This window comes from Plectrocnemia conspersa, unplaced genomic scaffold, assembly GCF_051122295.1.
Source record: "Plectrocnemia conspersa isolate PC_06_02 unplaced genomic scaffold, ASM5112229v1 ptg000008l, whole genome shotgun sequence".
Lineage (NCBI taxonomy): Eukaryota > Metazoa > Arthropoda > Insecta > Trichoptera > Polycentropodidae > Plectrocnemia > Plectrocnemia conspersa.
In genome coordinates this window covers 22,881,764-22,898,932 of record NW_028277172.1, presented here as the reverse complement: position 1 = coordinate 22,898,932, position 17,169 = coordinate 22,881,764, and the positions used below count along the sequence as shown (strand labels likewise).

At 28.6% G+C, this 17,169-nt stretch overlaps 1 protein-coding gene across 1 annotated transcript; it reads right to left on the bottom strand.

Moving 5' to 3' along the window:
* Positions 1-1,804: 1,804 nt before the first annotated feature.
* Positions 1,805-3,398, bottom strand: LOC148233460 (uncharacterized). The gene is made up of 4 exons (XM_088190718.1): positions 2,960-3,398; positions 2,599-2,708; positions 1,924-2,079; positions 1,805-1,864 (listed from the first exon to the last, which is right to left on the bottom strand). Exons 1-4 carry the CDS (start codon positions 3,396-3,398, stop codon positions 1,805-1,807), a joined length of 765 nt encoding a protein of 254 aa, XP_088046844.1.
* Positions 3,399-17,169: the final 13,771 nt, after the last annotated feature.

Sequence of the window (17,169 nt, the reverse complement as noted above, 5' to 3'; positions counted from 1 at the left end):
ATTCCTAATATTTTTAATTAAAATTAAAAAAAATCTATCTTTCTGGTTTTTTCAACCCAAAAACGGTTGAGAACCTAAGTTTTAATGAAATATAAGCTGATAAAGGGCGTCACAACTAGGGGCAACATTATTTACTATTTAGACATTCTATAGTTGAATTTTTGAATTTTCTCATGGCACTGATTTCAGTCTGGTGTCTCACTGATTTAGTTACTGTTGCTTGTGCTTACCCCGCTGTAATATATTAGGCTAACGCCTGTTGTGTTTTAAAGTAAGATTATTAATAATTAAATAAATACGATACACATGTTTTACACATTTATTTTTAGATTTATGGTCCAACTGCTAGCTTTGTCGTATGAAAGTTATTTAGAGGTATGCCGTTTTAAGCATCTTAATTCAAATTAAAAATTATATTATAATATATGTGATGTAATAAACATTAATACTAGTAATTTACTCATAATCTTAAGAGAGAAAATTGTTTATTTCATATGACTTTTTATTGAATTTGATTTAAAAAAGATGTATGCATGTGTGTAGGTGTATATTTTACGAGGTAAACTAAAGCGGAAGGTGACAGGTAAAAAGCTGAGAGTTCATAATTTATTCGTTATTCCTGGGGCACATCAAAAACAAAATATGTCCGCGGCGTGTCCTCCGAGACGTCCGCCTAAAAGTCTAACAGTTTCAGCGTCAGATTTCATTTGCATATTGATGCGCCTTTTGAAGTTCACGGCGCTGACAGTACCTCGGAGGACCTTAAAAAAAGCTTAACTGGAATTAGAAACGAGACTTATCCCACACGATGTACCGATATATACATACATGCATCATTTTATTAATAAAAATGTATTTTTATAAATTAGGTTAACAACTAAAAAAATGTTCGCAAAATACTTTTTTGCGAATATTTGCGACAAAATTAATTACTATGATTATAATTTAAAAATGGTTGTGATGTTAATAAAGGCTCTATTTATTAAAATTATGATATTAATAAAGTTGTGATATTAATGAAGGTTCTATTTATTAAAATATTGTATGGGATCATTCATAATTCTGAATTAAAAATGGTGCGGCCTTTGTTAAATAGAATTTTTTAAAAGTCAAAACTATATACTATATTATACATAGTTAAATCAGTTTTATAATAATTGTACATTATTATATATAAAAATACTCTTTATATATTTATTTAAAATTTTTCATTAGCTTTCAAAAGTAATAAGCCAAAAAACTACCTGACCATATTCTCATTGTTTTTTGTATGTACAAATGTTAACAGAAATTAGCAAAACAGCAGCATAATTTATAATAAAAAAAATATTTTATTAAATATTAATGAAGAATACAATTTTTAATATTATTTTAAGCACATATATATACTATTTAAATAATAATTTAATTAATATCTGCTATAAAAGTGTATGTAATATTCATTATTAATATATAATATTATATATATTTTATTGCCTATTTACAATTGCAAACTATAATATACGCCGTTGAAAATTCGCTATTATGACTTGTGTATGTTCTTTGAAGGGCTTATCGGCGTAGGCTTTCTGTGAGCGGCTGAAGGACACTTTGTACGGTGCATGTCATCTGTTTTCAATGACAGCTAAGTTTCGACTGTCTACTCAATTGTAGCTCAGATGACTGTTACAGTATGACGCAGTAAAAAAATTGTCGATGAGTCATCCCTTAACTCTCCGTTCCTGGATTTTATTTTTGTTTTGTGTGGTACATTCTAATAATCATAAGTATTATTAAATGAATATATTTGATGATAGGCATCATGTCATTTATCTTCATACAGTGAATTCAGTAATGTAAAATAAGACAAAGCCGCGCTTAATATCTGTAAAAAAATATAAAAAATATTATTATGATTTACTAAAATATTTGTAATAAACATACCGATGTAAACGATCCCAGTGATAAGAAACTGAATCCAAGTGCTGTTAATTTGATTGGTTTTTGAGTTTGTCGAATCAGCATTACAAGTAATTTAATAAATTTTGGTGAGTATTTATACCATTGCATTTCATAAGCTGCATCTCCAACTTTTGTGCTCTAAAAAATATATAGTTAGGATGAATTTGAAAATATAAATAATAAAAAAGATGTTACAATATCGATGATTTCTTGTCCGCATAAACAGAATAAAAAAAGTTGTAGAGTTGCTGTTATAAGGTAGAAAAAATACGTGAGTCTATTTTCTGGTTCCTTGATATAAAAAATAAAAGCATTTATGTAAAACTGATTATAAGCATTATATTTTAATAAACTTACAGTTTTGTACTTAAAAACTACCGTACAAAGAATCAATGAGCTCGTAAACATTTGTGCCAAAATCAATAATCCAAATAATGAATCAAACTTTTTGAAAAATCTGCACAAAAACATACAATTAAATTCTATGTAATAAAAATATATAAATAAATTTAAAGTAAAGTACTTTATTAATCTCGAGTAATGTTCGATACACTGGATCAAAATTTCTTGAGCTTTTTTCTCTATTTCTTGAACGAAAATTACATGATTTTTAAATTTACAAGAAATATTAATTTCACTTCCTTGGTCCATTACTACATAAGCTTTGGCATATTTTTCTATATTTTGTATAATATGAATGATGACTTCGAATTGACGCTTCATCAAAATTATTTGCCACATGTATAGTGTATCGATTCCTGCATAACCTAAGTGTTTATATTATTTATTATTTTATACTGATTAAATTAATTTGGTGTATTGATAATTAACTGAATTTATAAATTTCTATACCTGCTATGGTTATTATTGATCCATATATCTGAAATATGTAAACACATTCATAGCCAGGCGATGTGGTTTGATCAAAAGGCACTGATGACTTATAAGCTGTTGAAGTATAAAATAAAATATGAGAAGAAAATCTGTATATGTGTAAAAAAATAATTAATACACTTACGTGTGTATACTTGCCCATTTTTAGACATTCTTTTACCATGAATCGCAACATTTATCAACGGTAGCATGCTATAAACCATTACTGTGATGAACACGAAGAAAGTATTCAATCTAAATAACATTTTACATTGCCTCAGTTTATTCAAAAGTGAATCTTGCAGATGAGCTCTTAAATCTAGCATTGGTTGAATTCTAGAATCGTTGATGTGTTTGTTCATTTCTATGGTCTTCTTCAGCATCGGAAACTTCATCAAGAAATCTGATACCAGAGACACGTGGATTACGTAGTTCAAAGCTTTCCTTTTGAAGAACACTGTGGTGAACTTTAGAGTGGTCAGTACACCAGTGGCGGCCGTGGCAACAACGCTGGCCACTTCTGGAAAACTTGGCCAAGCTTGGACCATAAAACTCAGCTCGGTCAAATTTATGAGAGTACCCATTATGATGGTAAAGATTCCGCATATATTTGAATATATACGCATATATCTCTTACTGTTGGATGCATGTGGTGGCCACCATCCGAAGGGTGATATCATGCGTTTTAAAGGCTTAAGATTAGAACTTAATAATGATCTGAGATGATTTTCCATTTTAGATGTTTGAACCCTATTTTCTCCTGATTAAAATATTGTTGTATTTATAGTATTTGTATTTTTAAAGTTAATTTCATAGCTAAAACTCACCGAGTTCCATATTGTGCGATATCATTTGGTTGAATGTAGGAAAATTTTCATTTGACGTAGTACTATAGTTTCATTTTGGGTAAAACATAATAAGAAAAGTTTTTTGTGTCAATATTTATACAAATTATACGGCTGCGTTTGTGTTTTGTGTATAAACAGCCATTCAATATATATTACATGTTAATATGTTTTGTGTTCTTTTAAAGAAAAAAGTTTTTATGATTGCTATGAATATATTTGAGTTATTCATTATAATTACATACTAATAATTTTATTTGACAATATCTACAACAGCATATACAGTTGTTTTAATACATTATAAAATAAGAATCATTATTTTTATTACAAATGTCATCAAAAGGATATGAGTAAACGTTAGATTAGGTAGAAAGGTTGAGATGTATTTTTAATCCCAGTCTTAAAATTAAGATTTTGAAAAGTCCATATATAGTCTGTCAGTCATATGTAGTATATCATAAGCTCATTATGTATTGATAATTTGGAATATATTTTTGTATATGCGCAATGTGTCAACATTAAATGAATATAATTTGCTTTATCTCAGGCAAATCCAACAGTACCTAGCAGGGCCTGGTAATTTTGTTATGAAGCAGAGAAATACTGCACTCTTTACTATGATAGGGATGGCTGGCGAAGTTAACAGGTATTGCATATACGAAATTTATAAATTTTTACCTCTATTTAGACATATTTTTATGCAAATAGATGGTGTTAAATATAAGCAATAAGTAGTCTAAATAAATATATTTAAATAAGAAACGTAATTGAAAATATTGTTCGAAATGTATGTTTTAAAAAAAAAAAATTTGCATTAGAAAATAATTCAATGTTATTTTTTTCTGATATCCAATAAAGATAGGTTGTACTAGACGATATGATTAAAATAATTATTAATTAATGTATGTTGATGGGTGTTTTTTTAAAATCAAATTTGATTTATATTTTATTTATAGAATATTTAAAATCCATAATAAAATAAAAAATATTTTTTTCAACCTTAAAAATAATATTATTTATTAAAGATTTTATATATGTTTAGTTCATTTTTAATTTTAAATAAAGTAAAAACTTTTTGCATTTATTAATTATTATATTATATAATGCTGTGCATTAAAAAAGCGACATTACAGGTGTTTCACTGACCCTCAAACTTTTTTTACAAAACATTTTTTCACAAATTTTATTGTGTTTCATAAAGTATCCCTAAAAATGGACAAAACACGATCTGTCAACCTTATAAGAGGTTATTTTTCTGCTGTTGTAATATGGTAATTAATAATAAAAAAAATATATCATCGTCCTTACATTCAATATAACGAATTTTCTGTATACCGAAATATATTCATTGAGGTTTCACTGTATAATGTTTAATTTATTATTATTTAGCTAAGTTTTAAACCTATTCATAAATGATATACAATATTTAGATTTATCATTAAATATCTAAATTTCAATTCAAACGTTAGATAATATTAATTGTTTCCTTCTTGAACTGTTTAGTCAAGTTGTAAAACTATTTTCAAATAAATTGAAAATGTTAAGTAGTTTTGTATAGATTGAATCATTTAGACTATCATTGAAAATCCTAACAATAGTGTCTAATTTTAAACATTAAATTTTAAAATATATTTTAAAAAATCGGAACGAAGCAAAAATAATATTTAAAATCCAAAAAGTTTAGGGTCCGGTATCCGCACACTCGCTAGCTACGGTACCTCACGAAAGTGAAGTACCGACAGCTAGTTACGTATAAATATATTATAGTATAAACCTAGATAGAAAATTGAAGACTTCATCCTCAGAAAAAGACGAAAATAATTATAAAGAGACAACAATATTTAAGAAATATATATTAAGGAACAATAAAATGTAAAAATTACTGGTTCTTTCGGATTCAAGCTTTCAAATCATAAGGTACATTATTTTATTTTTCCTCGTATAGGGTTTTTAGCAGTGTAAAGTATGACCAAGCAGCGCTTAAAATCTGTTGAAAAGATAATTAGTATAATTTATTATAGTATATTAATAATATTTTTATTTAATATATACCGAAGTGAAAGTCTCGAAAGATAAAGTTGTAAATCCCATAGCTAGCATTCTTATAGGTCTTTGAGTTTGTCTCATTAACATCATGATAGATTTCTTGAATTTCACTGGAAACTTATACCAAGCAATTGCGTAAGCACTCTCTCGTATTTTTGTACTCTAAAATGTTTTTTTAAAACTGTGTTTATTAAAAAAATATGTGTTATAAAATAAAAGAAAGCAAATTACAATGTTTATGATTTGTTGGCCAGACCAAGAAAAAAGAAAAAGTTGACTAGTTGCTGCAATTATGAAAAACATGTAAATAAATCGGTTATCCAAATCCTAAAAAAAATAGTTTATTTAGTATTTTATTTTTATTTATAATGCTTTATGAAGTAGATATTTTTTTACTGTTCTCATTTTAAACAATACAACACATAGCATTAAAGAACTTGATAGCATTTGCGCCAAAACTAAAATGCCAAAGACCGAGTTGAATAGTTCGAAAAAACTGAAATTAAAAATCTATTTAATAAATATAAAAAAATATTAAAATGCTAATTTTAATATTACTTCATCAATTTATTATGGTGTTCAATGCATTGCACTAATATGTCTTGAACCATATTTCTCTTTTCTTCTTTATTTATTATTTCATCTTCTTTTTGGTATTTTAACTTTAAGCAATCTTTCGCATATTCTTCTATATTTTCCATGACGTGAATAATCAGTTCAAATTGCCGCTTTATTATTATTACATGCCACATATATAATGTATCCATTCCAATTTGTCCTAAAAAATATTTTATTGATAAATAATAAATCCATTTAAAACAAAAATACAACCTGGACATGTGACAAATGATGCCCATATTTGTAGAAGATATAAAAGTTCATATCCTGGCGTCGTAGTTTTATCAAATGGTACTCCTGCTTCATAAGCTTAAATATAAATAGTGTAGATAGTGCTTGATTACTTTAATGTCGTATAAGATTCAATATAACTTACGTAAAATAAATTCCTTTTTATTAAAAGAGTTTCCTGGCAGCAAATTCATGGTCAAATAAATTAAAGGTAATGCGCAATAGCTCAATACTGTGGCGCTCACAAAAAAGGAATTCATTACAAATATGACTTTGCATCTCTTCAATGTTTTAAGCATGCTGTCTTCCAAAAATTTTCTCAATTTAAATAAAGGTTGATTTTTTCTTTGTTTTATACCATCAGTTACTCTAGCTTTCATGGCCATTTTTAGAAGTGGAAAATGTTTAGTAAAATCTGATAATATGGCCATTTCAATAGTAGAAGCAATGCCATTTCTTTTTAAATAGAGTATCAGAATTTTTATCATAGTCAAGTTATCGACAATGACTGTTGCAAGAGCTGTTGTAACTTTTGGTAAGTTTGGCCAACTTTCCACCATGAATCCTATTCCACAGCCTAAAACTATGGCGCATACAATTATGTTAATAAAGCCCAAGAAGTTGGATAAAAATCGGATTGATAATTTTGCGCTAGTGAGATGGTGAGGCCAAAATCCAAATAAGGATAAAAAGGATTTCAAGTGTTTGACGTTTTCGTCTAAAAGTGATTTTAAATGACTCTCCATCTTAATATACGTTTGATCTTGATTGAAGATATAAATCGACTAATATCTGACGATAAATCTGAATAAGAATATCTTATATTTTATTCAAATTACTATGTAATTGAAAAAGTATGTTATACGATTTTTATGAAGAAAAGTTTTGCATAGTAATTATATAGATTTGTCATTACGTTGAATAATATGTAATTATTTTAGCTCATGTATTAGTTGGAAACATGTATGTAGTAACTTTTTTATTTGAACATTTTTTTATTGCATATAGAATAACAATTTGTAAGTATTTAAAAAAATATACTATCGAAATATTTTGAAGTAACATATTTTTGTGTAGTATCTACGACAATGTGATTGGATTTATTTTATCTAAAATTGTTTCGAATTTGTTTTGCTTTAAAACTAAATTTAAGAGGAAACATGAAGTTTTAATTTTGTTATTTTTTATATTTACTTATTTTTATCAAGAATATATTTTTTTACTTCTTCAATATGTTTGGTTCGAAATAGATTTATTTGTTATTGTGTTATGTTGTCGACTCAGGCGCTCGGTTACTTACAGTTTGAAGCGTACGGCCTGAACACTCGCCTTCTTGCATATCACGAAGGCCTTTCAAAGAATATATTAAACGCCCTGACCACGAATGGGCTCCGAGTGAAATTGACTGTATGACAAATAATTGGGAGTGCGTGCATTAAGCGCTCCATGTATGCATTAGGCCAACAAAGCATTTCGGATGGGAGCCCCCACGGTCGGTGGGCGACGGGGGCCGTAAGTGGCGGCCCGCGGAGTGGATGTTGTGTTGTGTCGTTCTTGGGGTGGTCCTTTCAGGAGACATATCCATTACTGCCGAGTGGCGCTGCAAAGAGAGAAAGGATGTTTCCTTAAACCATCCGAATGTGGAGGATGGGGGAGGGCCTAGCGCGGCTCCAGAATTCTTCAATTCGCCAAGCAAACATTTGAGACGCCCTCGAGCGGCCAAATTGACACACTGCCGAACGAGGGTTAAAATTTTAAAATTTTGATCCCCCTCTTTTATAAGATTGGAAATTTAAAGCTTATTTACCACTTAAAGCATAATTTACTAACACAATTTGTTGCGTAAGACGCTTGGGTCAACTTCAAGTCAATGACAAAATCAACTAAAACGTATCAAATATAGGAATTATTTGGATCTCGAAATGTTGGTAGAGACGTTGTAAAGAGTATTTAAGATATTATATAAAATGGAAATTACCGCTTTGTATCGTCAACTACCAGTGTTTTTAAACCATCTTTCATTTTAACAATAGTTAAACTGGTCTAGAGAAATTTTTGTCATCTACTTTACTAATTTATATAAATTAATAGACTTATTTGTGCCCTTCCAATCACAGTTTTAAATCCGCTCAATCCACAGCTACATTCAGAGCAGGTGGTTAAAAATCAGACAGTAATTTTCGATTAACATTTTGAAAACATTGTTTAGCAATATATGATATATGATTAACAAACATTTTTTTGCCGGTCAACATAAAAATAAAAATACACTGATTAATGACTTAAAAATACTAGCTGTCGGTAATATCAAAGCTAGCAAGTGTGCGAATACCAGACTATCAAATTTTTGGGTTTTAAATATTATTTTTGCTTCGTTCTGATTTTTAAAAATATATTTTAAAATTGAATGGTTCAAATTAGACATTATTATTTAGGATTTTCAATGATAGTCAAAATGGTTCAATCTATAAAAAGCTACTTAACATTTTCAATTCATTTGAAAATAGGTGTAGAACTTGACTAAATATTTCCAGAAAAAAAACATTTTATATTATTTAACGTTAGATTTAAAATTTTGATATTTAATGATAAATCTAAATATTGTATATCATTTATGAATAGGTTTAAAACTTAGCTAGATAATAATAAATTAAGTATTGTACAGTGAAATCTCAATAAATATATTTCGATATACTGAAAATTCGTTATATTGAATATGTTATATTTTTATTTATCGTATTACTACAGCATCAAAATAACTTGAGAATTATATTAGTAGTAATAATGTGTTCAATGTTTACTCTCGGTAAAGGTCTTATTGTTTTTAATTATTTTTCAGAAGCAATGATGAAACAATTTGATGACCCATATGGCTACAACGTAGAATTGGTATATATAAACAGTGAATCTTCTCATGTTAAAGTCATTATCAGAAAGTATTATCTTTTTATAAAGAACATACTACATAAGTTTGTTGTAACTGAATATCTAGAATTTGGCTTTTTCTAAAGAGGAATGATGGTACAGAGCCAAAATTGACTAAAAACTATGACGTACACATACATATTTTGCCTCATCAAAATTAAAAATAAGCCACTCTTAGGTATTTTGGCTAAGGTATGCAATCACATATTTGTAATTATTGTAAAATGTCTTTTATTAGATAACATCCAAGAAACTACACATTTAAGTTGTGCATTGGCTGATATATATAGCGTTCCCACTGCGACAGCGCCGATTTGATCGACATTAACTTTCAATTCTTATACATACTAAGGATATATTACACGTTCACGTTTAAAACATACCTGGTTTATTTGCAATTCTTAAAATTTAACGTATATGTGCATTAAATCGGAAGCAATGATAATGTATATGTAATATAAAATGAAAAACTCACTTGCCTCGGAGCCAGGCGACGGGGCCGAAATTCAAAATTTGAAGATTTCATTACGAAGATTGTTTATCTAATTTAATCAATGTATTCTTCTTATCCTAAACACATAATGTATATATTTAATTTTAATTGTTATAACACATCTATTATTTATAAAAAAAACTCACTTTTCGGCCTCGGAGCCCGTCGCCGGGAATTCAAAATTTGAGGATTTCAGTACGAAGATTGTTTTATGATTGTTTATCTAGTTTAATCAATGTATTCTTCTAATCCTCAACACATTATGTATATATTTAATTTTCATAGTTATAACACACCTAGTTAATTTGCAATCCGATTATTTCTATTCAGTCAAACGACGAATTAATGAAAATTATTGTCGCGTAGCAAAATTTTATTATTAAATAATAATTATTTAAAGCTGTTGTCATGGTTCTGTCGGCCATCTTGTTTTATATTTGAATGCTTATTTTTCATTGGTCGAAACAACTGAACGCATTACCGGCGGCTTGAAAATTAATCGGAGCAAATTACATTTTTATTTTTATTATTATTTATTATTATAATTAGGAAAATATGAAATAAAAATTAATAATTTTAGAAATTTTAGGAATTCAGAAAAAAATAAATTATAAGAAAATTTTGTAAAAATATAAGAAAAAATATAATACAAAATTAAAAAAAGACTGAATTATAAAAATCAAATCCTTGATACAATATAAAATTGAAAATGTTTTTTTTTCCTTTAATTTTTCATAATAAATTTATCTGTAAATATTGATTATATTTTATTTTATTTTAACAGCGTCATTTTCTCGTTAATTATATATATAAATATTATCATTATATTTTTTTCGCAAGTAACTTAAAGTACAAACACAAATATCATTTCATATTAAGAATGTTACTTATATAGAAAAATTATGGTAATAAATCCAAAATAATTGCAATAGTTTTTGCCGATTTCCATGACTTTTATATTGGCTAATTATGAACTCTTTCATACGATTGCTTCATTCAGTTTGGTGAATTGTAAGCAGTACTTAGTGGAATCAATACTTCACTTTAATAGCAGCAGCTAGTGGTACACGACACATAACATTAACATCTTTGGTTCAAATCCCCAGCGATAGTCTCTACTATGACCATGATCTTTTTCGACTAACGCTGTTATAATGTTTTTTTATCACCTGTGATGAATTCTTAGAGAAACAACTTATTTTTATTATGTTTAAGTAACGAATTGCAAGCAAAAAGTCAGTCGACTTCAACTTATCATCAATATATAATATTTCGCTCAATTGACGCAGCAATAAAAAACGAGCTTCTTGACTATTGCAAGCAGTAATAATTATTTATTTAAATTAAAGTAAGACCAGCGTGACTTAAAAGATTACCCCAATGAGTCACAATGGTAAAAAAGTAGTATTATTTAAATTTGTTGCTGTTTAATTGCCATTTTTATTTGTATTTTGTAGTAAATTAACATTATATGACGAAAATGTTATTTATTTAATTTTTTTTATTAATAATAGGACATATTAATTCATTTGAAATTGGAATTAAATGGCAGCTTAACTGTGATTTTATTATTATATATAATAAACTTTTAGTGGGTAAAGTCAGTTACGGATAAAAAAATCGTATTTAGTTTTACTATAGTTTTAAGCAGTATTCTAATACACTTAGTAAGTTTTAAGATCAATATGTGCTTGTGAATATATAAAGCTGAATAGTTGTCACACTTATCTGCGTTTATATATATTGCAAAGTATATATGTCATCTATGTTATCAATGCTGAATTTACATATATTGCAAAGAATGTCAAAAATATTTTAATTAAAAAGTTTACAGCACTTTGTAGATATTTTATTTCCTGTATTCATATGTATAATACATATGTATGTGTATTTACATTTCAGCCTCTAATGGAAAAGTAACAAAATAATATATTACTTTTAAAAGCACGGCACTCAACCCCTTCTTGAAGTTTAGAAAGAAGTAAGAGATGTAAAGAGGGTTTCTCGGGACCATTTCGTCTACTTGTTACCAGTGTTGCTGTGTTATTTTTGGCACATACGATTTTGTGTGTGCGACCTTATACGATTCTTGGAATAATTCAATACGGATACGTTATTAAAATTGGATAAATAATGTGAAATGCGAGTGGAATAAAATTAATAATAAATCCATGGAATAATTTTGTGTTATAATGATGCGAAGTATAATACACGTTACTTAAGGAGAGAGCTTATGTTACACGACATGATGGCATCAGTTTGATAATTAAAGAATAAGCTGCATAAATTCTAACCATATTATAGGTAAAATTGTGCATGAATCGATATTAATATATACCTTGAAAATTTAAGCAATATACAAATTTCAACACGGATTTAATTCTAAATAGCTATAAAAAATATATTATTAAAAATTCAGTGATTTGATATTGTAATAATTAAAAATAAACTTGAATTATGATACATATATTACCCAGCAAACACTAAAATAACTTCTGTATTGAACATTTATTTATTGTAGTGACTTTACTTTAAAGGAACTCGCTAAAAGTAAACGTCATATTCGACAAGAGCATTGTCTTAAAACAACGCGCCCAGTCTCGGGAGTTTTGGCTCATGGAAAACTCCGATTCTTAAGCGAAATGGTTTTTGTCTGAACGAATTTCGCATATAAATATGATCTTTGGCAGCTGAAACTGATCTTAGTGTCATATTCCATTCAAATCAGAAATTGCATTTAAAGCATTTCTCAAATTTGATCTACATATTTCTGTCGTAAAATTAGTTATAACACTAAAACTACGAATATACATTTGTAAAGCAAAAAATCAACTTTTTTGTATTTGTAAATTATTTTTGAAAAATAGACAAAACTAGATTGTGTCGGTAGAAATTTTTATTATTTAAATAAATGATAACTGCATTTCTTTCGCCAAAATGTTTTTACAAATATCGTTGCAACTTGTCTACTAGTTTTAATTACAAAAATAGTTAATAAGGCGTCCCTTTATAATTTAATTTATTTAAATAATGTTTCGTGTACTATTGTAACAAAAATGATCACTTAAAATAATTTTAAATTTATGAGTATTTAAAATAAGTGTTATGGTATAACCTAGAACTTATATTTTCAGGTCCGTGATATTTGAGTATTTTATATATTTTTTTTATATATAATTGGATTTAGTGTTTGCTTATTCCATCGAGAGAGCAATGGAGAGGATTAAAAACATTCACTTCTAATGCGGCTAAAAAGTTGGTCCGGATGTTTTTAAACGAGAGTGACGGTCCTTTTATCGGCTCCTTGCCTGCGACCGGACAATGGACTCAGTTTGCATTCAATTATGGACGAGCCAAGAGTTACGAGAGTGGGATTGCCACGGTGGTGGTGGGGGCGGTGATGGCGGCGGAACAGAAATGGAAAATGTGTGTCGCCAAGTTGGTCGGCGCAGAACAGCGTTTGGATCTTTGGCCGCTAATGGATTGATGGGGAAGCGGTGTCGGGCAGGAGGGGCGAGGAAGATGGCCGAAACGCGGCGAGCGATGGTGTGGGCGAGGGTAGCAGCACTCTCAGCCCAAGAAGGAGTGCTTTGTGAGTGCTTTGACGGCTTTCGCCGAATGCGCGCTGTTTTTTCCTACGGCGAAAGTAAAGCGTTTACCATTTCAATTTGACGGGCGTTTGATAAGAGAACACCTAATTCGTATATGTAGGACGCTCAGATTAAACCAGAAAATAAGTAGGCTAGTTCAACTATATGGTTCAGAAGTGGTAACGTATTAATTTTTTTACAGGTTTTTGAGCCCAAAAATTCAAAAGATTAAAAACAACTGCATAATCTCCGATCGTCACGTTCGTTTGTATGATGTCGGTGTGACGAACGCACTTATTCGGCAAAGCAAAAATACTTATATAGTAACAATAAAACGAACTTTTTGACTATTGTGACAAATCAAGACCGAATGATCATATTTTTATTAATAAATTAAATAAACATTAATTATTATACATTAAAAATATGGTGCATTTTTAGCATATTTTTATTCATTGCCGGTAAAAATTATTAACCATTAGCATAACTTATTTACTTATTATTAATAAACTGTTTTGGTAATAAAAAATAAAAACATTTTCTATTAGGTTAATATTAAAAATAATATTATGTTAAAAATGTTAATAACAATGACTTTCCTTTACAATAAAAATCCGCAAAAAATAAAAAATAAATCAACAAGTTTAGTAGGTTACAATAAATTATTTCAAAATATTATAGCGAATTTAAATTATAAAAGTGTGTTGTTTTAAAAAAAAAATATAGTGATTTAGTCACAACTTATTTATTGCTTAGTAAAATTTGATGCTAAAAATATAATTAATTAAACATATTTCGTTTTAAGCTAATATTAAAAGTATCTTCAAGTCTCTGTCTTTTCATTTGCCTTACAATGGGGCTTTGTTCTCTCTTGGTCGTTTGAGGCAGACTGAAGCTCTTGTTGAATTGAGTGGCTGGAGATGTCTTCTTGATAATTCCTTCCGTTGAAATGAGTCTTCTTTGGTTGATCTTATCCATCCTGGCTATTCTTATGTGTTTCCTTAGTTTGCTCCTTAATTCCTTGTTGCTTTCGATGATTTTCATCCATTTGACGTTAACGAGAGAAGCAGTATATAACGAATATCCATCAAGCATCCTGTAAAAAAAATAAAGTGATTAGATATAATATTGAGAAAAAAATACAAAATATTTTTAAAATATACCTGAAGACTTTTACACCCAATTTTGGTGGAAGTTTTCCGATTATATCTACGTTTGGATTAATCAAAGGTGATGTTTCCATTACGCGGAGAAAAGAAAAGAAGCTTTCCATTTTAAAAATATAAATAAAATATTCACAAGATTGGATTGCTTTTTGTTTCAAAATGTGGCAGCTCCGTTGAGTTGAACGTGGCTCGCCGAAATATTGCGGATATACTACTGAATGTGGCAGCTCCGTTGAGTTGAACGTGGCTCGCCGAAATATTGCGGATATACTACTGAACGTGGCTTGCCGAAATATTGTCGATATAAAACCGAACGTAGCTCGTCGAAATATTATATAAATAAAAACAGAACGTAGCTTGCCGAAGTCCTTTATTTATGTATTTTTATTATTTTTTAATAAATCTTCTGTTGTAACCTGACAAGCGTAAGCCCAATGCGTTACAATGGGATAAATCTGTAATAACTGAGTAAGTCAACAACATATGATAAATACTTACAAGTAAGTATTAACTACCAGACTGAAAATTGATAACCAATAGATGTCATTGCACCTGGGGCAGTTTTTTTTTATGCTGCTACTGCTGGTGCTCGAGCCCGCAACCCCAAAGGTACTAGTCAGAGACGTTACGGACTACGCTATTCCGTCCTTAAGTTATTGTATGTATACATGATTAATTTCGATTATGTGTGCTTGTGTTGTATTAACGAAAAACTAATGATACAATCAATAAACAAAAAAAAATTGAGTGTACCTATGAATTTATGTTAAGCAAATATTTTTCATTCTAACTATTACACAAAGATAAAAAAAAATATATATTCGCATATCTATTCACTTTCACGCTATAAAATACAATTTATACTCGTATCAATTTATCAATTTCACTATTTTATTGCCGTTGGGATGTTGCCAGGAGCAGAGTAAAACGTTATAATTTTACCGTCGATTTTTCTGCAAAATATATAATAAAAAAGTTTTTTATGCAAATCAGTGTATGTGACGCAGCGGTGGCAAACCGTGCCTGCAGGAAGTTTCATCTGGGAAATAAATGAAGTGTAAATATTGCAATTAAAACTTTATTCCAGTTTACACTCGAGGAGTTCTTCTTACTTTGGCGAAGAATTAAAGAGGTAGGCTGAATCGTACAGATATTTAGTACAATTTGTTTCCGACGTTTCCCGAGATTTTTTTGTGATTTATTACACTTTGTCCCCGACAATGAGATCAAGGTGATGAGATCATTAAGATTTCCGCAACTTTTTGCTTCGTGAAATACGGAACACGTAATCTTCCGCCGATCTATGAAAACATTAAATTCAATGGGGTCAAGAACATAAATTCGCTTTGGTTATGAAATATTTTAGAAGGACTTCTTATTCAATTAAATTGAACTCAGGCGAAAGCACAGGTCTTATATGCTATTGTTAAGTTCAAGAGCTCCTTGGATCAATTAGGTCCTTAGCGAAATCGAAGCAAATAATTTACGTTTTTAATTAAAAAGTCTTGTCGCTAACTAATAAATATACTCTAATTGGAATAACTTATTGCTTCATATAAAAAAGTGAATTTGTTTATATTTAATTATTTATTTTAATACTTTATTAGTTGGTTTGTCAATTTTGTATTAAAATTTTGATCTCCTAAAAATAATTTATTTTTGTATATTTTTTATAAAATTAATGTGTTGCGTGTATTTCATGTTGTTACGTAAATACAGTTGTATGTTTTGGGAAAATATTTAAAGAAAAGAAAATATTTCTAAAGATTCTTCTTAATTTAAAAAAATAATTTTATTATAAATCTAATTAATGTGTATATATTTTATGTGAATTTAAACATGTTTATTATTTACATTTTAATTTCAAACGATTACTTTTTCTTTTGTTAAAAATTTTATTTACTTAGTTACGTATCGCACAGTATAAGAAATATACATACGAAAAAAATATGAGACTTCTTAACAATAAGGTAATTCCGATATTTTTTTTGGTTTAATAAAAAATTAATGTAAATATCATTCTTTCAATAAATTGTATCATAATTTTATTAACAATTGTATGTGTTGTTGTAATGATTAATATCTCTATTGATATTTTTTTCTACCTTTTATGTTTTCCACAATATGAAAATTGTATTCTAAAAAAAAATATTATCTTACTGGAGTACCTCAAGGATCCAATTTGGGTCCATTGTTGTTTTTATTGTTCATTAATGACATAGAAACAGCAATAGAGCATTCACATTTTTTATTATATGCAGATGACTTGAAAATTTACAAGAAAATGCATTCGATTTCTGATTCCCTCGACCTACAGGAGGATCTCAACTCTATATGGAAATGGGCTTGCTATAACCAATTGCCTTTCAGTGTAAAGAAATGTCACACAATTTCATTTTCAAGGTCATTAACGCCGGCAAAATATTCATACCATCTAGGCG